This window comes from Choloepus didactylus, assembly GCF_015220235.1.
Source record: "Choloepus didactylus isolate mChoDid1 chromosome 11 unlocalized genomic scaffold, mChoDid1.pri SUPER_11_unloc4, whole genome shotgun sequence".
Lineage (NCBI taxonomy): Eukaryota > Metazoa > Chordata > Mammalia > Pilosa > Megalonychidae > Choloepus > Choloepus didactylus.
This window is the reverse complement of record NW_023637581.1, coordinates 1,869,316-1,896,005: the sequence shown is the minus strand read 5'-3', so window position 1 is coordinate 1,896,005 and position 26,690 is coordinate 1,869,316. Positions and strand designations below refer to the sequence as shown.

The 26,690-nt window shown below is 38.5% G+C and overlaps 1 protein-coding gene across 1 annotated transcript; it reads left to right on the top strand.

The window, feature by feature from the left end:
- The first annotated feature begins 17,491 nt into the window (after positions 1 to 17,491).
- On the top strand, positions 17,492 to 18,469 carry LOC119524692 (olfactory receptor 2L3-like). The gene has a single exon (XM_037823369.1). The coding sequence runs from the start codon at positions 17,492 to 17,494 to the stop codon at positions 18,467 to 18,469; it is 978 nt and encodes a 325-aa protein (XP_037679297.1).
- The last annotated feature ends 8,221 nt before the right edge of the window (positions 18,470 to 26,690 follow it).

Here is a 26,690-nt window from a genome sequence, read left to right as displayed (position 1 = left end):
CTGAAGATATAAAGGGATCCCGAAGTAGGCATGTGTGGGTGGAGCTGTTGTGGTCTGTGCAGTTTGTTGTAGGTATATGACAATTTTTCTGCAGCCAAGAGGATATCCTGCAGCTCTGATGCATGGTGAGGGTTTCACTCTACATGGATGAAGCTCTACAGGAATGCCAAAGGACAGATTTCAATTTGTTGTGGGGTAGAGTGACCTATAATGAAGTGTCCCTGGCAAAGGTTGCCTGCCATTTCTCCCAATGGCACAGAAATTACCATTGAATCTAAGACAAGCAGCTTAGCATCCTTGGTGCTTACTTCACAGAGCCTAACATGAGGCATGCCCATGTGCAGTCAATGAACCAAATTTAATTCAGGGAAATATGGAAAATATGTAGTGTCTGCCCTGTCCACTGTTTATAGTTGACATGAGGATTGGCTCATGGCTTTCTTAGTGATGGGATTCCTTGCTCTATTGATGCTTGCCAGAAATCTCATTCTTGGCCTAAATGCTTAGTGACAGTCAAGGGGATCTTGTGATGAAGAGAATGCATGATTCGTGGAGAAGCTGATATAATTTGTGTTGAATGGGTTGAAGTCATGATTGGGGGCAGTGATGGAGACTACCAAGGTCAGGCATGATAGTGTACACTGAATATTGTTTGTTCCTTGGTCCAGCAATTATCATTGCACTGAGGGATATCCCTGTCCTGGTTGCCAACATACTATGGCTCTGTCAGTTAAAATGATATGCATGTAGCTGTGAATGCTGATCCCAAGTCACCCTTTTACCCAGTGCTGGGCTTGGGGGAGATTAACAACAAATGTGGCACATATTTTGTTCCAGATCTGAAGGAAGTTTATTAGCAATGGAAGAAGACTTTCCCTACCTCTCCATTCCCAAATTTGCTGAAGCACAGGGGATTAGGACAAAGTGGCATTGACTGTGACCATTCTTCTCATATCCCAGGAAAGCTGGTCATTTCAATCTCACCCTGATCTGATTCTTTGCCTTCATGAGGAGGGAAACCAAGACATGTGAACTGTCTTTATTTAATTTCTATTTTCACTGATTTACCATTGTTTCATATTCCTTGTATGAGTTTTTCTTTAAAAACTTTAAATTACATAGGTGATAAATGTCAGTTCCTTTAATTATTCTTGTAGTATTTCTCTTAAGAACAAAGGTATTCCCTTATGTATTCACAGGAACATTGCCACAATCATTAAATAAACCAGGTTTTAGTACAAATATTTCATCTCATTGACTGGCCCCATCTCAAAAATTACCCAATTGTTTCCTAACCACCAAACAAAAGTTGTATAGTAATAAGAATGATAGAAATCTAGAAAGGCACAAAACATAGTGTCCAGTCTCATATCAAATGTGGCATTTCTTTTACAGGTATATTTATTCTATTTCATCTGAAAATATATCAGTTATTTCCTTCATCTGGACATATTAGAAATCTGCTGAACCATCCTTTTAAAAAATATTCCTCAAATTCTGTTTCTTTTCAGAGGTTTTCCTGATAAAATTGAGTTTATGAATTTTAGGTGGTATTGGTAGAAATGTATTGTGCCCTTTTGGTGATTTTCTTTTAAATGAGAAGTTTAATTTTTGTTTCATTGTATTCAATTCATTTTAAATATTATCTCTAAGCTACAACAGCACACAGGCATTAAAGATCACCACTTCATAATAAAGCAAAGCAAAGTTTCAGGGAACCAAGAAACCTGAAATAACTTCTTTGCTTCCCACATTGTACAAGTTTCCATTAATGGGTTATCTTCAAGACATTGGATTAAAGCTTTCTAATATCATAAACCATACTCTTCATACAGTCCATGTATCTTCCTTGGGGTATTGTTTATTGATGCACAGTCCTAGGTTTCCATTTTCGCACTCTTGTTATCTAGTCCCAGTTACATGACTTCACCCTCATATCCACATTAAAATAGAGGATTCTTTGCTGTGCCTTGTGTGCAGAAGCAGCTACACACAACACCATGTGTTTCTGAATCTTTCCCATTACCCTAGATAGGAATCCCTGTACCATGATGTGCCTAATATACAGCAGGAAATCCCAAGTTAGGAAAACTGAGGGAAGAAATCTCCCTGGGGCTTGAACCTGTGGAGGAGAGAGTGACAGCCAAGGTTCCAAAGTGGCATAGAATTCTGGTGGGTTCCTGGAATGTGCTTTTGTATGTTATGCTGAACCTCTCCTACCTCACAATAGGCATCAGGTTGCTAAGCAACAGGGCTCTAAACCAATGGTTGCCCTGTGGTCTGAAGATATAATGGGATCCCCAAGTGTGAATGTGTTGGTGGTGGTGTGGCCTGTGCAGTTTGTTGTAGGTATATGACAATTATTCTGCAGCCAAGATCTCCAGCAGCCCTGATTGATGGTGAGGGCTTGACTCGAACTAGAGGATGTTCTACAGGAATGTCAAAGGGCAAATTCCAATCAGGTGTGTGGTAGGGGGATCTCTAATAAAGTGCCCCTGGCCAAGTATGACTGCCTTTTTTTTCCAATGGCACAAAAATTACCTTTGTATCTAAGACAGAATGCTTTAGCATCCCTGGTGCTCACTTCAGAGAACCTACCATGAGGCATGCCCATGTGCAGTCAATGAACCAGCTTTAAGTCAGGGAAATATGGACATATGTAAGTGTCTGCTCTGTCCCCTGTTTATAGTGACAAGAAGATAGACTCATGACCTTCTTAGTGGTGGGATTTCTTGCTCTTTTTGTGCTTGCCAGAAATCTCATTCTGGGACAAAATTCTGAGTGACAGTCAAGGTGGTCTTGTGATGAAGGGAACACATGATTCATGGAGAGGCTGATATATATTGTTTTGAATAGGTTGGAGGCATGATTGGGAACAGTGACGGAGACCCCCAAGGGCAGGCTTGATGGTGTACACTGAATATTGTTTGTTCCTTGGTCCAGGAATTATCACTGCACTGAGGGATATCCCTGTCCTGGTTGCCAACATACTATGGCTCTGTCAGTTAAAATGATATGCATGTAACTGAATACCAACCCCAAGTCACCCTTTTATCCAGTGCTGCACTTGGGAGAAAGTAACAACAAATGTGGCATATATTTTATTCCAGATCTGAAGGAAGTCTATTAGCAATTGAAGAAGACTCTCCCAACCTCTCCATTCCTGAATTTGCTGAAGCCCAGGGGAGAAGGACAAAGTGGCACTGACTGTGACCATTCTTCTCATATCCCACGAAAGCAGGTCAGTGTAATCTCACCCTGATCTGACTCTGTGCCTTCATGAGGAGGGAAACCAAGACATGTGAACTGTCTTTATTTAATTTCTATTTTCACTGATTTACCATTGTTTCATATTCCTTGTATGAGTTTTTCTTTAAAAACTTTAAACACATTGATAAATGTCAGTTCCTTTAATTATTCTTGTAGTATTTCTCTTAAGAACAGAGGCATTCCCTTATGTATTCACAGGAACATAGCCACAATCATTAAATTAACCAGGTTTTAGTAAAAATGTCTCATTTTGTGGACTGGCCCCACCTCAAAAATTACCCAATCATGACCTATTGAACAAATAAAAGGTTAATAGTGATAATAATGATAGAAATCTAGAAAGTCACAAAACATAAATAGTGTCCAGTCTCATATCAAATGTGGCATTTCTTTTACAGGTATATTTATTCTCTTTCATCTGAATATATCTCAATTATTTCCTTCATCTGGACATAGAAAACTGTTGAACCATCCTTTTAAAAAATATTCTTCATTTTGTGTTTCTTTTCAGAATTTCTTCCTGATGAAATAGAGTTTATGAATTCTAGGTGGCATTGGCAGAAAGTTATTGTACCCTCATGGTGATTTTCTTTTAAATGAGAAGATTCACTTTTGTTTCTTTCATTGTATTCAATTCATTTTAAACATTATCTATAAGCTACAACATCACACAGGTATCAAAAATCACCACTTTGTAATAAAGCAAAACAAAGTTTCAGGAAAGCAAGTAACCTGAAATAACTTCTTTGCTTCTCACATTGCACTGGGTTGCATTATTGGGTTATCTTCAAGGCATTTGATTAAGGATTTCTGATATTATAAACAGTACTTTTCTTATAGTCCATGTATCTTCCTTGGGGTATTGTTGATTGCTTCACAGTCCTAGGTTTACTTTTTCATTTTCTTGTCATCTAGTTCCACTTACACAACTTCACATCCCTCATAGCCACTTTCAAATAGAGGCTTCTCTGCTGAGCCTTCTGTGCACAAGCAGCTACACACCACATCCAGTGTTTCTGAATCTTTTCCATTACTTCAAATAGGAATCACTGTACCAAAGTGTGCCTAATATACAGCAAGAAATTACAAGTTAAGAAACTTGAGGTAAAAAGTCTCACTGGCCCTCAAACCTATGGTGGAGACCATGTCAGCCAAGCTTCCAAAGTGGCATACAATTCTGGTGGGTACCTGGAAAGCACATGTGCAAATTATGCCAAACATCTCCTACTTCACAGTAGGCATCGTGTTGGTAAGCAACAGGGCTGTTTCCCAATGGCTGCCTTGTGGTATGAAAATATAATGGATCCAAAAGTGTTCATGTTATGGTGGAAGTGTTGTGGCCTTTGCAGTTTGTTGTAGATATATGAGGATGATTCTGGATACTGGAGGTTCACATGCAGCACTGATGGATGGTGACTGTTTGACTCTCCTTTGAGGAAGATATACAGGAATGCCCAAAGACAAATTCCAATTGGGTGTGGTGTAGGGTCAACTTTAATGAAGTACACTTTGCAAGCTTGGGCCTGCCTTTTTATTTTCCAATGACACAAATTGACAGTGGATCTAAGAAAAGCAGCTCAGCATCTGGGATGTTGACTTATCAGAGCCAATCATGAGGCATGACCATGTGCAGTCAGTGAACCAATTTTAAGTCAGAGATATAGATAACTTTGAGGTGTCAGCCCTGTCTACTGTTTATAGCTGACATGAGGACTGGCTGATGTCTCCCTCACTGGTGGCAATTCTTGGTCTATTTATGCTTGCCATAAATAGACCAATTCATTGACTAAAGTCTGAGTAACTATCAAGGTGATCCTGTGATGAAAAGAACACATGATTGATGGATAGGATGATATTTTTGTGTTGATTGTGTTGGAGGCATTATTGGGGATAGGGATGGAGACACCCAGAGGGAAGGCATGATGGTGTATACTGAATATTGTTTGTTCCTTAGTCAAGGAACTATCATTGAACTGATGGATATCCCTGTCCTGGGAGCCAACATACCTGGTTCTCTCAGTAAGAATGATGATATACATGTAATGGTGAATGCCCACCCCAAGTCAGCCTTTTACATGGTGCTGGACTTGGGATACATTAAACAAAAATCTGGCACATATTTTGTTCCATATCTGATAGCAAGTTTTTAGAAATGTAGGAAGACTTCTTTGACCTCTCAATTCCTGACTTTGCTGATGCCCAAGGGAGTAGGCCAAAGTGGCACTGACTGTGACCATTCTTCTCATATTCCATTAAAGCAGGTCAGTGCACTCTCACATTCATCTGACACTGCCTTCATAAGGAAGGAAACCAACCAATGTGAACTGTCTTTATTAATTTCTTTTTTTCAGGAATTTGACATTATTTCATATTCCTTGCATAATAAAGTTTTCTTTAACAATTTGAAATTTATATTTAAAAATGTCCATTTTTTAATTATTCCTGTAGTATTTCACTTAAGGATAGAGGCATTCTCTTATGTATTCTCAGGAATATTACAACCATCATTAAATTAACTTTGTTGTAGTACAAATATGTCATCTAATGGCCTGGAACCATGTCAACAATTACCCAATCATGACCTATCAACAAAGCAAAATATTAATAGTAATAATAATGGTAGAAATGTAGAAAGGCACAAAACAAAAATAGTGTCCAGTCTCATATCAAACATTGCATTTCTTTATAGGTATATTTATTTTCATTTGTCTGAATATATCTCAATTATTTCCTACATCTGGACTTATCAGAAAACTGCTGAACTATCTTTTTAAAGAATAATCCTCAAATTGTGTTTCTTTTCAGAGGTTTTTCCTGATCAACTTGAGTTTATGAATTTTAGGCTGTAATGACAGAAAATTCTTGTGCTCTCATGATGATTTTCTTAAAATGAGAACTTTAATTTTTCTTCCTGACATTGTATTGAATTCATTTTAAACAATATCTATAAGCTACAACAACACACAGTTATCAAAACTCACAACTTTATAATATAGCAAAGCAAAGTTTCATGAAAGCAAGTAACCTGAAATATCTTGTTTGCTTCCTGCATTGCACAAGTTTGCATTAATTGGTTATCTTCAAGACTTTTGATTAAAGATTTCTAATATTATAAACAGTACTCTTCATACAGTCCATGTATCTTCTTTGGGTTATTGTTTATTGCTGCACAGCCCTAGGTTTCATTTTTCCCCCTCTTGTCATCTAGTTCCAGTTACATGACTTCTCATCCCTCATATCCAATTTCAAATAGAGGCTTCTCTGCTGAGCCTTGTGGGCACAAGCAGCTACACACCACACCAACTGTTTCTGAATCTTTCCCTTTACTCCAAATAGGAATCCCTGCAACTTTGTTTGCCTAATATACAGCAGGAGATCCCAAGTTAAGAATCCTCAGGGAAGAAATCTCACTGGGCTCAAACCTGTGAGGAGACAATGTAATCCCAGTTTCCAAAGCAGCAGCGAATTCTGGCAGGTGCTTGGAATGCACATTCACAAATTATGCTGGCCCTCTCCTACCTCACAGTAGGCATCAGGTTGCTAAGCAACAGGGCTCTATCCCAATGGCTGCCCTGTGGTCTGAAAATATAATGGGATACCCAGTGTGCAGGTGATGGTTGAAGTGTTGTGGCCTGTGCAGTTTTTTTAGGTTTATGAGGATTACTCTGCAGCCCCAAAGATCACCTGCTGCCCCAATAGATGGGGAGGGTTTGACTCTCCCTAGAGGAACCTATACAGGAAGTCCCAAGCACAAATTTCAAATGGGAATGTGGTAGGGGGAATTTTAATGAAGGGCCCCTGGCCAAGCATGGGCCTGTCTTCTTTTTCCAATGGCACAGATATTACCACTGGATATAATACAAATATCTTAGCATCCCATGTGCTCTCTTAGCAGAGCCTAACATTAGGCATGCCCATGTGCATTCAATGAACCCACTTTAAGTCAGGGAAATTTGACAATTTTGAGGTGTCTGCCCTGTCCACTGTTTAAAGTTGACAAGTGGATAGACTCATGGCCATCTAAGTGGTAAGATTTCTTGCTCTATTTATGATTGCCAGAAATCTCCTTATGAGCTTAAATGCTGAGTGATAGTCAAGGTGGTCCTGTGATTAAGAAAAAGATTATACATGGAGAGGCTGATATTTTTTCATTGAGTGGGTTGGAAGCATGATTGAGGAGAGGAATGCTACTCCCAGGGGACATGCATGATGGTGTACATTGAATATTGTTTGTTACTTGGTCCAGGAATTATCAAGCACTGAGGGATATCCCTGTCCTGGGAGCCAACATTCCATAGCTCTTTCAGTTAGAATGATACACATTTAACTGGGAATGCCACCACATGTCCCCCTTTTGCATGTGCTGGAGTTGGGAGAGATTAACCACAAATGTGACACATATTTTTTTTCCAGATTTGAAAACAAGTTTATTAGCAAAAGAAGACTTCCCTGATGTCTCCATTCCCTAATTTGCTGAAGCCCAGGGTAGTAGGCCTAAGTGGCACTAAACTGTGACCATTATTCTCATATCCCTTGAAAGCTGGTCAGTGTAATCTCACCCTGTGCATTCATGAGGAGGGAAACCAACACACGTGAACTGTTTTTATTTATTTATTTTTCACTGATTTAACATTGTTTCATATTCCATGTATAATAAGATTTTCTTTAAATATTTTAAATTAATGTTTAAAAAATTCAGTTTCTTTATTTATTCCTGTAGTATTTCACTTAAGAACAGAGTTGTTCTCTTATGTGTTCTCAGGAACATTACAACAATCATTATATTAACCTGATTGTAGTAGAAATATCTCATCTAGGGGCCTGGTCACACCTCAACAATTACCCAATCATGTCCTATCAAACAAGCAAAAAGTTAATATTAATAATTATGATAGAAATGTAGAAAGGCACAAAAGAAAAATGGTGTCCAGTGTCCAATCAATCATGGTATTTCTATTACAGGTATATTTGTTCTCTTTCATCTGAATATATCTCAATAATTTCCTTTTCATGGACATATTAAAAAATGGAAGAACTATCCTTTTAAATAATATCCCTCAAATTCTGTTTCTTTTCAGAGGTTCTTCCTGATGAAAATGAATTTATGAATTTTTGGCTGTATTGGCAGAAAATTATTGTGCCCTCATGGTGATTTTCTTTTAAAAGAGAAGTTTAATTTACATTTCTTTCATTGTTTTGAATTCATTTCAAACATTATCTATAAGTTACAACAACACACAGGTATCAGAAATCACCACTTTATAATAAAGCAAAGCAAAGTTTCAGGAAAGCAAGTAACCTGAAATAACTTCTTTTTTTCCCACATTGCACAAGTTAGCATTAATGGGCTATATTCAAGGCATTTGATTAAAGATTTCTAATATTATAAACAGTACACAGTACAGTCCATGTATCTTCCTTGGGGTATTGTTTATTGCTGCATAGTCCTAGGTTTACACTTTCCCCCTCTTGTCATCTAGTTAGCATTAACCAATATCATATCCCTCATATCCACTTTCAAATAGAGGCTTCTCTGCAGAGACGTGTGGAAAAAAACAGCTACACACCAAACCAAGTGTTTCTGAACCTTTCCCATAATTCAAAATAGGAATCCATATACCCTGTTGTGCCTAGTATACAGCACAAAGTCTCAAGTTAAGGAACCACAGGGAAGAAATCTGACTGGGGCTTGAACCTTGGAGGAGACAGTGTCAGCCCAGGTTCCAAAGTGGCACAGAATTCTGGCAGGTGCTTGAAATGCACATGTGCAAATTATGGTGAACATCTCCTACCCCACAATAGGCATCAGTTTGCTAAACAACAGTGCTCCAGCTCAATGGCTGCCCTGTGGTCTGAAAATATATTGGGATCCCCAAGTGTGCAGGTGACAGAGGAGGTATTGTGGGCTGTGCAGTTTGTGGTAGGTATATGAGGATTATTCATCAGCTCTGAGGATCAGCTGCATGCTCAATGGATTCTGAGGGTTTGACTCTCCCTGGAGGAAGCTATACAGGAATGCCCAAGAGCAAATTCCAATTGGGAGTGTGGTAGGGGGAATTTTAATGAAGTGCCCCTGGCCAATCATGGCCTGCCTTATTTTTCCAATGGCACAGAAAATACCACTGGATCTAAGACAAGCATCTTAGCATCCTGTGTCCTCACTTAACAGAGCCTCCCATGAGGCATGCCCATGTGTAGTAAATGAACTCACTTTAAGCCATGGAAATTAGGACAACTTTCAAGTGTCTGCCCTGTCTGCTGTTTATAGCTGACATGAGAATTGGCTCATGGCTGTCTTAGTGGTGGGATTTTTTGCTCTATACATGATTTCCAGAAATCTCATTCTGGACCTATTTGCTGAGTGACAGTCAAGGTAGTCCTGTGATGAAGAAATCACATGATACATGGAGAGTCTGATATTTCTTGTGTTGGATGGTTTGGAGGCACGATTGGGTACAAGGATGGAGACCCCCTGGAGGACAGTCATGATGGTGTACACTGAGTATTGTTTGTTCCTTGGTCCAGAATTTATCATTGCACTGAGGGATATGCCTGTCCTGGGTGACAACATTCTATGGCTCTTTCATTTAGAATGATACACATGTAACTGTGAATGCCCACCCCATGTCTGTCTTTTACCTGGTGCTGAAATTGAGAGGGATTAACCACAAATGTGGCATGTATTTTTTTCCAGATATGAAAGCAAGTTTATTAACAAAGGAAGAAGACATCCCCAACTTCTCCATTCCTGAATTTGCTGAAGCCCAGGGGAGTTGGCCCAAGTGGCACTGAATGTGACCATTCCCCTCATATCTCATGGAAGCAGTTCAGTGCAGTCTTGCCCTGATCTGACCCTGTACCTTCATGAGGAGGGAAACTAAAACATGTGAACTGTCTTTATTAATTTTATTCACCAATTTGATTTTTTCATATTCCTTGTATCATAACGTTTTCTTTATCAATTTAAAATTTATGTTTAAAAAAATGTCAGTGTCTTTAATTATTCCTGTAGTATTTCACATAAGAACAGAGGCATTCACTTATGTATTCTCAGGAACATTACAACAATCATTAAATTAACCTGGTTGTAGTACAAGTATCTCATCTACGGGTCTGGCCCCACCTCAACAATTACACAATCATGTGCCATCAACCAAGCAATATGTTAATATTAATAATAATGATAGAAATGTAGAAAGGCACAAAACAAAAATAGTGTCCAGTCTCATATCAATCATGGCATTTCTTTTACAACTTTATTCATTCTCTTTCATCTGAATGTATCTCAATTATTTCCTTCATCTGGACACATTATAAAACTGCTGAACCATCATTTTAAATAATATTCCTCAAATTGTGTTTCTTTTCAAAGGTTCTTCCTGATGAATTTGAGTATATGAATTTTAGGCTGTATTGGAAGAAAATTATGTTGACTTCATGGTTATTTTCTTTTAAATGAGAAGTTTAATTTTTGTTTCTTTCATTGTAATGAATTCATTTTAGATATCATCTATAAGCTACAAAAACATACAGGTGTGAAAAATCACCACTTTATAATAAAGGGAAGCAAAGTTTCATGAAACAAAGTAAACTAAAATAACTTCTTTGCTGCCCACATTGCACATGTTTGCATTAATGGGTTACCTTCACAGCATTTGATTAAAGATTTCTAATATTATAAACTTTACTCAGCATACATTCCATGTATCTTCCTTGGGGCATTGTATATTGCTGCACAGTTCCAGGTTTACTTTTTCTAAATTTTATTTTGAAATAAATTCAAAGTTACAGGAAAAGTTGCAAAAACAATACAAACCCCATACCCAGCATACCCTGACCCCCTCCCCCAATACCCTGATCCATCAATTTTAACATGCTGTTCACACCACCTTTTCTTTCTGTCTCTCCCTCCCTCCCTCCCTTTCTATCATCCATCATCTATTGCTCTGTCTTCTGATCATATGAGAGCAAGCTGCACACATCATTGAACAAACACTGTAATTCACATATACAATTCCCATGAACAATAACATTCTTTTATGCAATCCCATTAAGCACAGCTAAGAAGTTCAAGAAATTCAACATTGATACAAAGCTTGCATTCCATATTTCCTTTTTTTCCCTTATGTCCCAACCGTGTCCCTTTGGGCCTCCTGTACCCCATCCTCAGATCCCATCCAGGAACATCCTTCTCATTCAATTTTCCTGTATTTAAACTGTCTTTTTTTTCAATTGTGGAAACATATATACAGCCTAAATCTTCCCATTCCACTCCCTCCCTAGCATTCCATTAGTGGGTTTAATCACTTCATAATGTTCAACTCTTTTACCCTTTTATTTTTCCTGAGACATTGATGATTAGAATAAGCATTCATAAACACATTTCTTTATATTGTGGTGCTTTTATTACTGCCAGATCATTTCAAAATGAAGTTCATTTTCAATTAATAGGTAGCATCCTTAAAAAAATAACAATTCACATGCCCACAACAGTATATGAGAATGTACATTTCTATGAAACCTTAATAGCACTGGAAAGAGATAATCAGATAAGGTTATAATCTTTGAAGTCTTTATACACACAATGAAGTGAATTGTCTCAAAGAGAGAATTAACCTTAGACTTTAGTATCATCAATTCAAATCATTAATATAATAATGACTGAGATAACTTCCCACATAGATATATGTAGCCAAGACCACAGAATATAGATTAAATTTGTGGCAGGACCTATTTGCAGCTCACTGAAGTTCACCCTCTGTGACAGTGTAGTGGTAGCATTTTCAAAGTAACCTTAACACTGTAAGCAAGTTGTGAATTAGAGCTCTGATGTCCAGATATGAATAGGCTTTCATCTATTGCCCCAAACTTGGAGACACCATGCCCCCAGGTATCAGAGTATATAAATTCTAAAGGAAGCAGTAAATAACTCAGGAACTAATGATGTTCTCCAGATCCCTATTACATGTTACTGAAGGTGATTATCTTTCTTTCTCTAATGTGTATAAAAGCTAAGTGAAAAATCACTATGGGGAGGTAGATTAGGGTAGTGTTTTGATTTGCTAAACCTGTTGGAATGCAATATGCCAGAAATGGGTTGACTTTTAACAATGGGGATTTACTGAGTTACAAGTTACAATTGTAAGGCCATGGAAAATGTCCAAATTAAGACATCATGAAGAGGATACCTTATCTGAAGAAAGGCTTCTGGCATCCAGGGTTCCTCTGTCACATTGGGAGGCATAAGGGGACATCTGCTTCCCCTTCTCTCCTAGGTTCTGCTTTCAATGGTTCTCTTTCTCAGCTCCCATGGGTCCTTCTTGCTTCTCTGACCATACCTCACTCTTCTCTTTCCAAATTTATCTGGATTTTACCCTCATAAAGGATTCCAGTAAAGGATTAAGACCAACCTTGAATGGGCTGGGTCATATCTAATTTGAAACAACCTAATCAAAAGTTCCCACACCAAATAGGTCTGCACTCAGAAAAATGGATTAAAAGAACATGATGTTTTCTGGGTACATAACAGCTACAAACCAGCACAAGAATTTTCCCTGACCTCCTGCAGGCATAAATAAACCTCCTTTTCCTCCACAGCCCATTCAGAGTGTCTGCACATTAAGCTATACTGAGCAATTAACCCAGAGTTGGAGGGCAACATCCACAGTAGGTTGGATAATGTACTTTAACAAACATATATTCTTAATCTGCATTACTGTGGCACACTGTGGACCCATTACAAATAAGACCTATGGAAGATGTTATTTTTAGTTAAGGTGCAGCCAAATAAATCAAGATGGGTATTAATCCATATTACTAAGGACTTAGAAAGAGAATCCAGAAGTCACAGAAGCCAGAAATGAAAGAAAATCACCAAAATGACAAGGAGGAGAAATATGAGCCAAGGAAGCTTAGATTGCTGGCAGTCAACAACACAATGTTACAGAATTCAGGGAGAAATCAAACCTTGCTGAAATCTTGATTTTGGACTTCTCCTAGCATTAAACCATGAGACAGTAAACTCCTGTTGTTTAAGTCAAACAATTGTGTAGTATTTTTCATGGAAGCTTGGCAAACTAAGAAAACCCCCTTCCACAATTTCTATTTGTCCATCTCCCCCACTTGGTTATTTAGATAATGAATATTTTCCCAGGTTTATGCAAAATATAATGCGAACTTGCAAGTACATTCTCTGGTAAAACTATCAGGTAGATTGTTGGAAACCTAGAAAAAAATTGAAAACCTTCAGGTAAATTATTGGAAACCTGGAGAAAAAGTGAAATCTATCAGGTAGATTAGTGGAAACCTAGGGAAAAAGTGAAAAAGTGATAGGGAAAAAGTGATAGAGTGAATGATGGCTATTTTTCTTTGGAGAACAATTGTAAAACAACTCAGATCTGATGAAACAAAGTCATGTTAATTAAAGTCTGGAGACGAGATGCTTCCTAGACATTCCCCACTTGATGTCCCCAGGCTCTCAATTGGCAAAGGTTCTGGGTTATGTCAAACATACCCTACATCTGACTAGCACCATTAATTTAGAGTCATTCCTTATACTAATGATTAGACTTGGAGCAACCAGATCTGGAAGATGAAATAAACCTTCCAATGCACCCATTAAGCAGTTCTCAGCCTTAGTTCTGATACAGAAAAGGAGAACCTAGCACTTCTCACTCAGGGAGAGACTCAGAAGAATTCTGCCTTTCCAGGTGAGGAAGAAAAATGCTGGATTTTGAGGTAGCCAACTTTAAAACTTGCCCTGGAATATGCTATAAAACAATTGGTGACAGTTTTTCCAATATTTCTGAAAATAAATTAATCACATTAATTCTCAAATAGGTAATGGTTCACATTAATGATGATAATCAATGGGCTATTAAATAGAAATTTAATCATCCAGTGTATATGAACTCCATTGAGTCAGGTAGGTAAAATGCCAAATCATACTGATATATAGACAGAAAGAGATGGCTGGGTGGATGGTTGATAAATAGCACCCATGCTTTTCATCTTCTTTATAAGTATTTTCATTTAATGCTGTTTAGACTTAAATTTAAGTTTTCAGGTCAAGGCAGTTTTGTCCTCATAAATTAGATAAAGGAGAAGATTAAGTTTCTCCCAGGTTTGAAATATTTATTAATGGGAGTGCTAAATACAATGGGCTCTGGAGCCCAGCAGAATTGGATTAGAGTTTCAGCCCCCACCCCTACATGCTCTGAGACCTTGGACAATTTGTTGGGCTTTCTTATTTTTCATCATCCAGGGATGAGGAGAGAATATGTACAGGTATTTCTCCTTTCAGCAAGCCATCCTAGCAGTAGGGAAAGGAAGGAAGTTGTGTTAAGGGATACTGCCTCTGTCTCAGGGTGGTGAGGACTGCTGTGAAGTTGAACAAAGGTAAAGAGAAGGGCTCGCTAAGAAGGGAAGAACTGGATGGCTGGGCAGGCACAGGAGGATGCTGAGCATTTAATTCACTGTGCTCAGATGGGTCACTGTGGGGAGAGCTGACAATGGATGAAAAAGTCCATCAGGGTGCCTGGACACCATGATAAGCACATGTTTATTGGCAGGAGGGTCAAAGTGCCAGGCCGTGTCTCTGATTCCAAGACAGAGGATTCAACAGAGATGTGGAAATGTGCTTCCTTCTATCTGGATTTTGAACTGTGTCCTCAAGGAAAGGGACAGAAAACTTTGAATGAGGCACAGACACTGATGAGAGACTGAACACAAGAGTTGCAATGAAGAAAGTGGTAAATATACTCTCTGAGACTAGATATAAGTTATACAACATGGAAGCACAATGGTTGACTACACAATTTCTAAACTTATCTTCTCTTATAAATAACAAGGGTCCTTTTAAAAATCCAGGCCCCATTCCAGTAGGTTTTGGTTGGGGTTCAAAAATCTTGTGTTTGAACAAGAATCTTCTGTGATTCTGATGAACAGGTAACTTTAGGAACATTGTAGATAGGTTGAGTACAAGCTCCAGATTTTGACTTCCCAGTCACCTTAGGGCTCTTCTGCCATATGGAAAAATACCTACTCTTCTAAGCATCAGTGCTTTTTTGTAAAATGCAGATACTATTCATTTTTATCTCATAGGGTTGCTGAGAGAAGTAAATTATATAAGATTGAAGTAAAGTGTTACAAATTAGTGAGTGTTCAATAACTATTATATTACTATTATCTTTATGGCCATACCTTGTTTGAGCTCAGCCAAATGCCTTTGACTGTTTGTCACTGTGCATTCAGAGTTGTACATATAGTTGCCACAATGAAGATGTTTTATATACTGAGAAAATAGATTATGTTTCTGGAATAAATACCCCCCAAATCTCTTTTGCTTATTATAAATTGGTAATTCCATGTTTACACTGAACAGGGGCAAGAGGAAAACCCAATTCCTTGTTGCTCCTTGAGATAGAGTAGAAATAGACCCATCAGCAGAAACACTGGGTTCCTGTGTATTCTGATCTCTGTATTTTATGTTTCTGAGGGGCAGAATCATCTATCCATCTAAATGGATAGTGATTGCTTGATAAAAGCCATCTCAGAAGAAACATAGGCTCCAGGCATATAGGAAGGAGAAGGGAAAATCACAAGGCAGAAATAAATCTGTGCAGGGGAGTTAACTTTGGGATGAGAAGAAAACATGCTATTGTGTGGACTAAAGTAATGAAAGAAAAAGAGGACAGAAAGTGAATTGGTTAAAGGAAGATTGATATAAAAGATGGAAGATATGTGGGGAAAGTGCAAAGTAAAGTCTTCCTTTAAGAATGAGTCAGGTGAAGCATGTAGCTTCTTATCTTTAGTTCTGTTTGCTAGGGACTGAGAAGGCCACACAGTTTTCCTTTCTCTCCTCTGACGCTTGGCATTCCAGCATTCAAGAAGCCTCCTTTTTGGTTAAGTCTCTTTTGTCTCCTAAATTTGTAAGCCAAACATGCCATGCATTAGACTAAACCTTAGAAAAATGTGACACAGGTAAATTACTGGGAGTAAACTTTGAAAGTTTCAAAAAATCTAAGCAACTTGAGCAACTGAGGCAGGCCAGAGAATCCATGTGGAGAAGAAAGACATGTTAGAAGAGTCAACAGACCTCTACATAAATGTCAGAAAATTGACCAAGAATGTGGGTTGTTCTCATGGTTTCTCTCTACACACACTGGAGACATTGATCTGGTTCTTGTCCTTCTCCTGTCCTCTGTGATCCTTTCATGATAGTCTGTAGTGGGTAAAGGGTGAAGGTGTCACACATTTCCCACACAAATGAAGTATGACTGTTCTGAGAGCCAGGCACCAATTAGTAAATGTGTTTTTTCTAAATGCTAGATGAAACATTGTTTCTATGACTCAGGGACAAAGCAGCCTGGTGACCTCTGTTACATGTTCATGGAGAAGGGCACTGTAAATCCTCACCACTAACATCAGCACATGGATTAAGTTCAAGGATCGGGGTGCCTGACAAAGTCAGGAAACAAGCAGCTTTTGGGAAGCAGGTTTTGGTCACCTGCAATGTCTACAAGTTGACTAAAGATGTCTTCATAAAGGCATTATTAAAATCATAATCTCTCTTCTCTTCTCACTGTATTTTCTCTCCAGTATGATCATACTGATGCCCATTGCTTCATTTCACATCAACAGAGGAAGTTTCAGGAAAAATGACCTGGATTTTTTGGAGGGAAAAGGTGAGTGCAAACCACACTTAGTTCTGAGAATGCTTTTCTCCCCTCAGTTATTGAGGCCTCTACTTCTCATCTCTAAGAAAATCTTCTCCATTTTTCATGAAGCTTTTTAATACTGTGTGAAAATGTGGCTTTTTCAAAATCTAAAATGATCATAACTCCTAGATGAAACTATATGTACAAGGAATCATTAAGTGATGACTAAATTAGTACTTCAAGAAATATGTATGATAAATTTACATCAAACTGACTGGATGTTTTTAAATAAAACATTAAAATGTACCTGTGTTCATATGTCATTACTGTCAATCATTATGTTTGTAACAGGTTGGTGAGTTTCCTAAGTAATCCATGAGAGAGAAATAAGAAAATCTCTAACATTTGAGAAACTGTTTATAATACTAAAGAGATGATTACAAGGAAAGAAATTGACATGAATATATTCATAGAAGTCTTGGGAGTAAGGAAGGCAAACCAGTTGAATGATAATGTGCCATCAGATGGAGCAATGCCCTTGCATTTTTTTTGTCAGGGTAATGATGTTCAATCAGGAGAGTGACAATGATACTCTCACTACTGATTTCATTCTCCTGGGACTCTGGCCTGAGTTCAGTCACCTTATGTTCCTCATCTGCCTCATCCTTGTGGTCTACTTGGTGGCTGTTATGAGTAACACTATTCTCATTCTTGTCATCTGGCTGGATTCCAGACTCCACTCTCCCATGTACTTCCTTCTCAGCCAGCTCTCCCTCATTGACTTGGCCTTGATCTCAACTTCTGTCCCCAAAATGGTCACAAACTTCTTCTCAGGGAAGAAAGCCATATCCCAAGTGGGCTGTGGAACACAGATCTTCTTCAGCATAGCCCTAGGGATTGCTGAGTGCCTCCTGCTTACCCTCATGTCCTATGACCGCTACATTGCCACCTGTAACCCACTGCACTACTCAGTCATCATGAGCCACACCATCTGTGCACAAATGACCATTGTTTCCTGGGTGGGAGGGGCAGTGACTTCCCTGGCTCATACAGCCTATGCTATGCACCTTCCCATCTGCCATCCTCGAGAGATCCCACATTTTCTGTGTGAGGGCTTGGCTCTCTTGATGCTCACTTGTGAGGACATTACAGTGTATTTGAAGTCAGTGGTGGTCACAAGCTTTCTGGTGGTCCTCATTCCCCTAAGCCTCATTCTGGCCTCCTATACCCTCATCTTCCTCACTGTCCACTGCATGAGCTCCACTGAGGGCAGAAGCAAAGCTCTGGCCACCTGCTCCTCCCACCTCTCTGTGGTCACCCTCTACTTTGGCCCTGCCATACTGGTCTACATGAGGCCTGGTTCCTCCACGACCCCCAAATTAAACCAGTCTCTCTTCATGTTTAATGCCATCCTTACCCCTATGCTGAACCCTCTCATCTATAGTCTCAGAAACAAGGATGTCAGAGCAGCTGTGAAGAGGATCATCATCAGTAGATGTCCCATGCAAAAGAGAAAATGGTCCCTAGGTTGCTGTACCTAATTATAATCTGCTGTCAGCATATTACTTTCAATTGCTTCAGGAGCCTTAATTCTTGGCAAAATGCCATAAGAAACAGGAAATGTTAGAGGTCATTTATTTCAACATCGTTCTTCTGTACAAATAAAATTAAGAGATAAGATAACCTATCTTGGCCTCAGGACTCCATCACAAGACCCTCATCTTATGATCCAAAATCCTAAAACCACAGTGCTCCTCTCTGAATTACACAGAGAAACATCCTTTTTGTCCACATATGCTCGAGTCACAAATGCCCTCACCTGTCTACACACACTTGTGAAGAGGAGTTGTGAGCTGCTCCTAGAACAACTGGAGAACTCATGACATCAGAGTTGGCTGAGGAAGCAGAACTTTTGAGAGCAGGTCACTCAACTGATAAGGCATTAAAATAGTCTGACCTACTTTGAGTAACAAAAAGCACCTGCTACCCAGTAGTCCTTACATTTCATGAGGAGCACAGGATAAACCCGCCTCCTTTTTTTTTTTGACTCCAACAACTTTCCCATTTCCTTTGCACTCCTGTATTCATGGGTATTGCCCAAGACAGACATAGCCCCAGATAGTATGACAAGATCTCTTCTGGGTGATATGAAAATTTAAATAAATATAATGGTGTCTACCTCCCAGAGTTTCAGAAAGGATAAAAAGAGTTAACATATGTTATTCAGAATAGTGTGTAGGGAGTAAATTTTATCTATATAGATCCCAGCATCTGAAGGCTGGGGATAAGACTTAACACCCAACTTGGAAGTGTGAGAACCCAACTCTCAAAGGCCTTCCTTCTAGGCCTTACAAACAGAGCTTTATTGTATAGGTAATAAAGATGTACCATATTCACTTTAGGCTGAATGCTAAATTACTGAGTGTTAAAATCAGTCAAGGATGGCACCAAATAATAATAACCACAACAACATAAACAAGAACACTTTCTTCTAGAATACAAAAATAAATTTGAGATATGTTACTTCATTTTATGAAAATAAAATTAAATAATATTAGTGTTTTATTAATAAAAATTTACTGTAGTCAAATTTTAAGACTAGTTATTGTGAAGAACAGTTACTTCTGTCAGCTCATGGTTTGCTCCTACAATCACTGTAGTGCATATTTGTGAAAATAGACACACTTCTGCTGAGATCCATGAAGAACAAAGTTTACTTAGTTGACTAATGTATAATGGAGCTGGCAATGACCCACTGATCTCTGTCCTCTTTAATAGAAACCACGTTAACTAATGTTTTTCTCCTTCTAGTTCCTAGATTAGATGATTTTGTTGATTGTAATGAAGTTTTGCTTGTACTTTCAGAAGACTGTGTTAGTTCTGTGGTTTTACATTGCTTGAAGGAAATACTTTCTGAGTATTTACAGAAACAGGCTTAACACTGTTGCATACACACACACACATATACACCCTCTGTTTCTTGCATTTCTACCTGTTTGTTGTTTCTCTCAATCACTGAGGATAATCTGACATTGAATGTCAGTACTAGAAATGAGACATGGGACAATATAGCTGGATTTCCAGTCAGAAAATTGTCTTTGGAATTTCATCTGTGTGCAGTGGTCATTGCCAACTACCAATCTTAGCTTCCTCTCTTGGGAATTTTATAACAGGTATCATGGTAAAAATTTTAAAATATATTATTAAAATGAAGAAGATTGAAAGAAAAGGGAAAAGAGAAAATCTTGAACTCTTACATAGCTTGATGTCATTCTCAGCAAGTTGCAGCATTTTATCCTTATAATAATATACATTTATACTTCAAATGGCTGATAAAATTTTGACAAATGAAGCACTTGAAAGAGTTCCTGCTAATGTGGCAATTTATCATGAGCTCCTTCTCCCTTTCCTAAAATCAACCCTAGACTCATTAGGGAGCAAAATGATTCCAGAAGTTAAGGGATGGGGAGAAAAAGAAAACAGTGTAGAAGCTCTGTCCTGCTGAGGGGGGTGTGGAGAGTGTGGGTGGTACCAGCCATTTTCAAAGTCTGGCCCTTCATCAGCAGTGCTGACATCACCTGGAACCCTGTTAGAAATGGGAGTTCTCAGCCCCCACCCCAGACCCATGGAATGAGAAACTCTGAGAGCAGGGCCAACAATCTATGTGTAACAAGCCCTCAGGTGATAAACACAATAGGAAGTAGTTCTAGAGAGTCTTACTTCCCAGACAAGTTCATGTGTTTAACCATTCAACAATATTTATTGATGACTACTTTTGGGGTGTAAACTGGTGGAAAAAAGAGCCATCTTCCTTACACTAAGAGAATCCAGTTCTGTGTGTTTTCAGCTGCTTACCCCTGCACAGTTTTGACCCAGCAATGACATTACCCCCATGTATTTCTGCACCAGTGTTCCACAGCCAGGCTGCTGCCCAGAGGTAGGCAGATGTTCCTGAGATGACATGAGTGAAAGACCAATGCACAACATCAACTAATCTTCTTTACAAGGGGTCTTTCTAAGACACTAGCTAAATATTTGTAATTTATACTGCAAATAACACAGTGTACTATCAAGTATCTGCTTATCAATCACATCTAATCAGAACTTATTTGGCCTGTCATGGATGGGTTAATTAAACACACAGCAGAGGTACTTGATGAAAACTAGTGAAGTTCCCTTTAATTCTTAGTACATAAAGAGGTTTTTTTCATAAACAGATTCTGCATCTTATTGAATCACACCACAGTAGTGGAAACTATTATATATATATATGTTTTTCCTTTGTTCATTTAAAGTATTTTCTGATATTGAATCATTCTCTATTACTGAGATAAATTCTACTTTACCAGTTTTTTAAATGTTGGATTTGCTTGTGAATATTTTATTGGGACTTTTTAAACATGTTTGTTCCATAAATAAAATCATTCTATATATTTTTGGCATTTTCCTGATCTAATTTTGGATAGAGTTATGATAGTCTCATACTGGGTAGATTTCAGTATTTTTCTATTATTTAAGATAGTTTTCAAAAATGGTAAAATCATAACTCATATACAGATGTAAAAATAAACATGTGTGTCCTGGTTTGGAAATATTATGCCCCCCACAAAAGCCTCATGATCTTTAATCCAATTTTGTTGGGTGGAAACTTTTGTTTGAATGTTTCCAGGGAGATGTGACACTGAACTATGGGTGAGAATTCTGATTAAATTATTTGCATGGAAATATGGCCCTATCCATTCAGGGTGGGTTTTAATTAAATCACCAGAGTCCCACAAGAGAGATCACAGACAAAAGGAGCTCAGGGCAGCTGAGAGAAACTTTTGGAGAGATTCTTGAGAGCTGATGCTTAGAGACTCTTGGAGATGGGGAAAGAAGGATGTTTGGAGATGCTAAGCTAAGAGATGAAGCCCAGCATTTGCCTGAGACACTAAGAGAGGAGCCAAAGATGCTTAGAGAGAATTGCCCCAGGAAAAATAAGCAAGGACACACAGGAGCTTAGAGAGGAACTGAAACACAACCCAAGGGAAAGGGACAAGTGGATGCCAGGCACATCCCTTCACCACAGACAGAGATGTTCAGGATTCCATTGGCTGTTCTTCAGTGAAGATATCCTCTTGGCAATACCTTAGTCTGGACACTTTTATGGTCATAGGACTACAAGGGGATAGGATTGCCATGGATGTCCTAAGCACTATTAAACTTCATTCTTGGAGCTGAAAGTCTATTTCCTTACATCACTACATTATACAAAAGGACATGGGAACAAATCTGGAGTTCTGGTAGGAAGAAGGATTGTGCTTCATTGAGTACAGGGTAAATAACAGTGGTGTCCATTACAGGAATTCTGTGAAATGCATGGCATTTATTACCCAAATTTTCCTATGGGAAAATTGAATTATAGAGTGCTTAAGACATTTGCAAAATTAAGATGTCCAGCATGTGTTTGATGTCAGACCTGAGGTCTGACTCCCTGTGACACATTCATTGCACTCATAGGAACTAGTTTAGTGTAAGGTACAAATGGAGAAGCAATGACAATGCACTTTGCAATGTTCTGTGATGGTGGATTTACATTGCACTGGGGGCATATGTAGGAGGGAAACTTGTGAAGGCTTCCTGAGGAGAGTTGAGGCTAAACTGACAGCCAGAAAAGGTGGCAGCAGAAGAAAAGGCCAGCATGTAATAAATAATGTGGTCAAGAGAGTACATGGAGAATTGGGAGGAAATAAAAGTTCAGTGCAGCTCAGAAAACACTGATTGTATACTATGGATGGATTGAATAGTGTGTAACTATACCTCAATAAAATGGCATTAAACAATGTAAACAAAAGTAATGGGAAAAAACGTGGTATAGACTACTGAAAGAAGAAACTATACAAAGAAGCTGGAGTCAAATGTATAAATTCTTTTAAGCCGTGTAAGAAGTGAAATTCATCCTGAAAGATTTCAGAAATTTGTATGTTCAAAATAATCTCTTTGAAGCCATGTGTTGAATGGTGTGTGGGAATCTCCAATACTGATGGCCAGGGGTTTATATGAGCATCCCTGAGGAATTTCCTTTCATGCTTCCAACTCCAGCTTTGGAGATGTCATTTCATACAATGAAAGATTCCTAGAAATGATCTGTTTGTAAATACCAACACAGCCTGCTCAGTTTGTGAGCTCCTTTAGACTCACAGAATCACCTCTTCTGATTGTGGAATTCTGTGAAATCCTTTATTGTAAGCAGGGAAATTTATGTCCCACTTGATGGCAACTAGATGATCCAGCAGTCAGCTCACAGGGCTGCTTTTCTCCATCTCAATTGTCTTCAGCTTTTGCTGTAACCATGAGTGGTCCTCATACTAGTTTCCATTATATGCATGCACAAAAGTTTCTCTTGGGGTGTGTATCTGAAATGAAATCACTGGGTCAATTATTCACATTCTATTTGCATATTTTCTAATTTATGAGCTCTACAGAACATTTCCATATTAATTCTCAGTCAATCCTTAGAACATTCCATTGAAGGAGACATTATTATCCCAAGCATATGGGCAGAAACCTAAGAATCATAGTGGTTATGGTTTATTAATTCATGGAAATTTGGGTTTTGAAGTAATTTACTTCAACCTTCTTATTTACATATAAGGAAACTGAAACCAAGTGTTATTGTGTTTTCCAACAGTTTTTATCCAAAGATGGCAACTTCCTGTGAGCTCACTCAGCCTTACATCTAACCCACAGGTTTCAGAATCAAGGCAAAGAAAACCAGAAAAAAATGAACCAATTCCATTGAAATCTAAGCTTGTTTATGGGACATGTGGGACTTGGGACCATCTAATCCAGTACCCAAAGGTGATTGGGACTACCCTATAACCAGATTGAAATGGACTTTTTCCACAAACCATGGATCAATGGGGTTACCAAGTTAACATTATTGAGCACCTAGGTGAGTAAGGCCTTTGGGTAGAAACTATCTGTACCAATATATGCCCCAGGGGATCCTGTATGTTTATATTTATCCTTATGCTATGAGAGCTGCAGATTGAATGTTTTATTGTGGGCAAGGGGAATGACAGTGTTTCCCAACATTATCTACACATTAGAACAAGGATGGGAGGGGTTAAAATCCTGATGCCAGAGTTCACCACCCAAGACCCAAAACATCAGGTTGTTCCCCTGTGCAGTCAGCACTAAGAGCCACTGCCAGGAATCCAGTCTTCAACTCCCACTAATGGTAGGCCAAAAAAGCTGCCCCTTCATTTGTATTCTCCACGCATCTGATGGTAGAAACCATGTGAGACCTTGATAAATCCACACTTTTTTGTTCTTTCCCCAGCATCTGAATTCAGGAGCCCTGGCATCTCTGCTTGCCCCAAGTCCTCAGGTGACTTTTATAACTTGGTAAGTTGGGGAGACATTGATCTAAAGGAGTTACCAAAGGAGGGATTGGGGATAATTTTACTCAATGGCTTCTGCCTTAATGAGGGGGCAGGGCAGCAACTCTCAAGTGTGTGTTCAAGAAAATTAAGGCCCACTTAGAGATCCCTTCCCTAAGAGGCTGAGTGTTTTGTTAGAAATGGACAAGGTTTTGTCAGCATATGTTCTCTATGTGGACCTCGGTGGAATGATTAGGGTCAAGGAGAAGACAAGTGGATGATCTTATTGAAGACAAAGCCAGTCATCCAAAGGCCACCAAGCCTAGAGCTTCTGGTGATCAGAGCTACACTGCCATGAATGGTCCTGGGGATTTCAGGTGAGACTGGGCAAAAATGAAAACACTCATAGGCATGCTACTTGAAAAGTCACATTAAGATTAGAAATTTCTGATATCCTATTGCATCCTTCCCAGGTATGTTATGACATCTATGACATCTGCAAAACTGTAAAGGAGAAATGGGCTCCTTCTATGCATTAGTTATGAAGGAGTCAAGTTTTCTCTCCTGCATCACAACACAGGGGGCTTATAACAGAGGAGACTTAGATCTGCCTGTCATAGAATTGGAAGCTACTATTATTCCTCTACAGAGAGCAATGGTGTGTCTTCAAACCACAGGAGTCAGATGGTCCTACATTTGATGAAAAATTGCTTGCCCAGGTTTTCAAATATTTAAAGGAGTTGGTATATTTAAATAAGATTGAAAGGCCATGTAAAACATACATAAATAAATGGATGCTCCAAATATAAGTGCACACTCATGTTTACACACACACACCTTCCAAGGAAAGGATCCTACATAATTTTGTTATAAAAAGCAATGACTCAGCTAACACATTTATGCATACCTTTCTGTCACCTAAACAGAATATTGCAAACTCAGTTAATTACCTGTCAATCAATCCCACAAAAAAAGCACATAACAAATTTTGGGTCCAATTTCCTGCATGTTTCTTTTTCCTGATGTTCATATATTGCTTAGTCCTTCCCAGCAATTTCTTTTCAATCTATCATGTGTGCTGCCTATATCAATATGTCTACAAGCATGGAGAAGATTTTTTCTTTAGATTCCTCTTTTTTCTTTGCTTTTTTAGTAGAATATAGTCTATAAATGTTTTCTGTTTAGCACAGGTTAACCACCCCTTCTGTTCTCTAGATTTCTCAGCACACTCACAGAAGAATTCAGCTGTAAGGCCTTCAGACAACAGCAATCTTTATCTCCTTTCTGCAACCTTCTCTACCCTGGAATGCCATTTAGCTCTCACCAGACACCTAATCCAATCATTTGTTATAATGCCAAACCACTTCAGAAACCATTCTTTCATTTCAAACTTATAGTTCAAGTTATCAATTATGCTGGTTTGGGAATAGGAATAGAAGGGAACTTTTTCAATATGATAAAGGCAATATATGAAAAACCCACAGCTAACATCACACTCAATGGGGAGAGACTGAAAGCTTTTCCTCTAAGATCAGGAACAGACAGGGGATGCCACTATCACCATTGCTATTACAACATTGTGCTGGAAAGTTCTAGCTAGAAGGCAATTAGGCAAGAAAAAGAAATAAAAGGCATCAAATTGGAGAGGAAGAAGTAAAACTTTCACTATTTGCAGATGACATGATTCTATATGTAGGAAATCCAGAAAAATCTACAGCAAAGCTACTAGAACTAGTCAATGAATACAGCAAAGTAGCAGGCTACAAGATCAACACGCAAAAATCTGTAGTGTTCCTTCCTATACACAAGTAATGTTCAACAAGAGGAGGAAATCAAGAAAAAAATCCCATTTACAATAACAACCAAAAGAATCAAGTATTTAGGAATAAACTTAACCAAGGACACAAAAGATCTTTACATAGAAAACTATAAGAAACTGCTAAAAGAAATTGAAGAAGACCTGAAAAAATGGAAGAACATACCATGTTCATGGATTGGAAGACTAAATATAGTTAAGATGGCAATTTTACCTAAACTGATTTACAGATTCAATGCAATACCAATTCAAATCCCAACAACTTACATTACAGAAATAGAAAAACCAATAACTAAATTTATTTGGAAGGGTAAGGTGCCCGAATAGCCAAAAATGTCTTGAGAAAGAGGAGTGAAGTAGGAGGTCTCACACTACCTGACTTTGAAGCATATTACAAAGCTACAGTGCTCAAAACAGCATGGTACTGGCATAAGGACAGATATACTGATCAATGGAATCGAATTGAGTGTTCAGAAGTAGACCCTCACATCTATGGACAACTGATCTTTGATAAGGCAGTGAAGCCGAAGCAACTGGGAAAGAGCAGCCTGTTCAATAAATGGTGTTTGGAGAACTGGATAT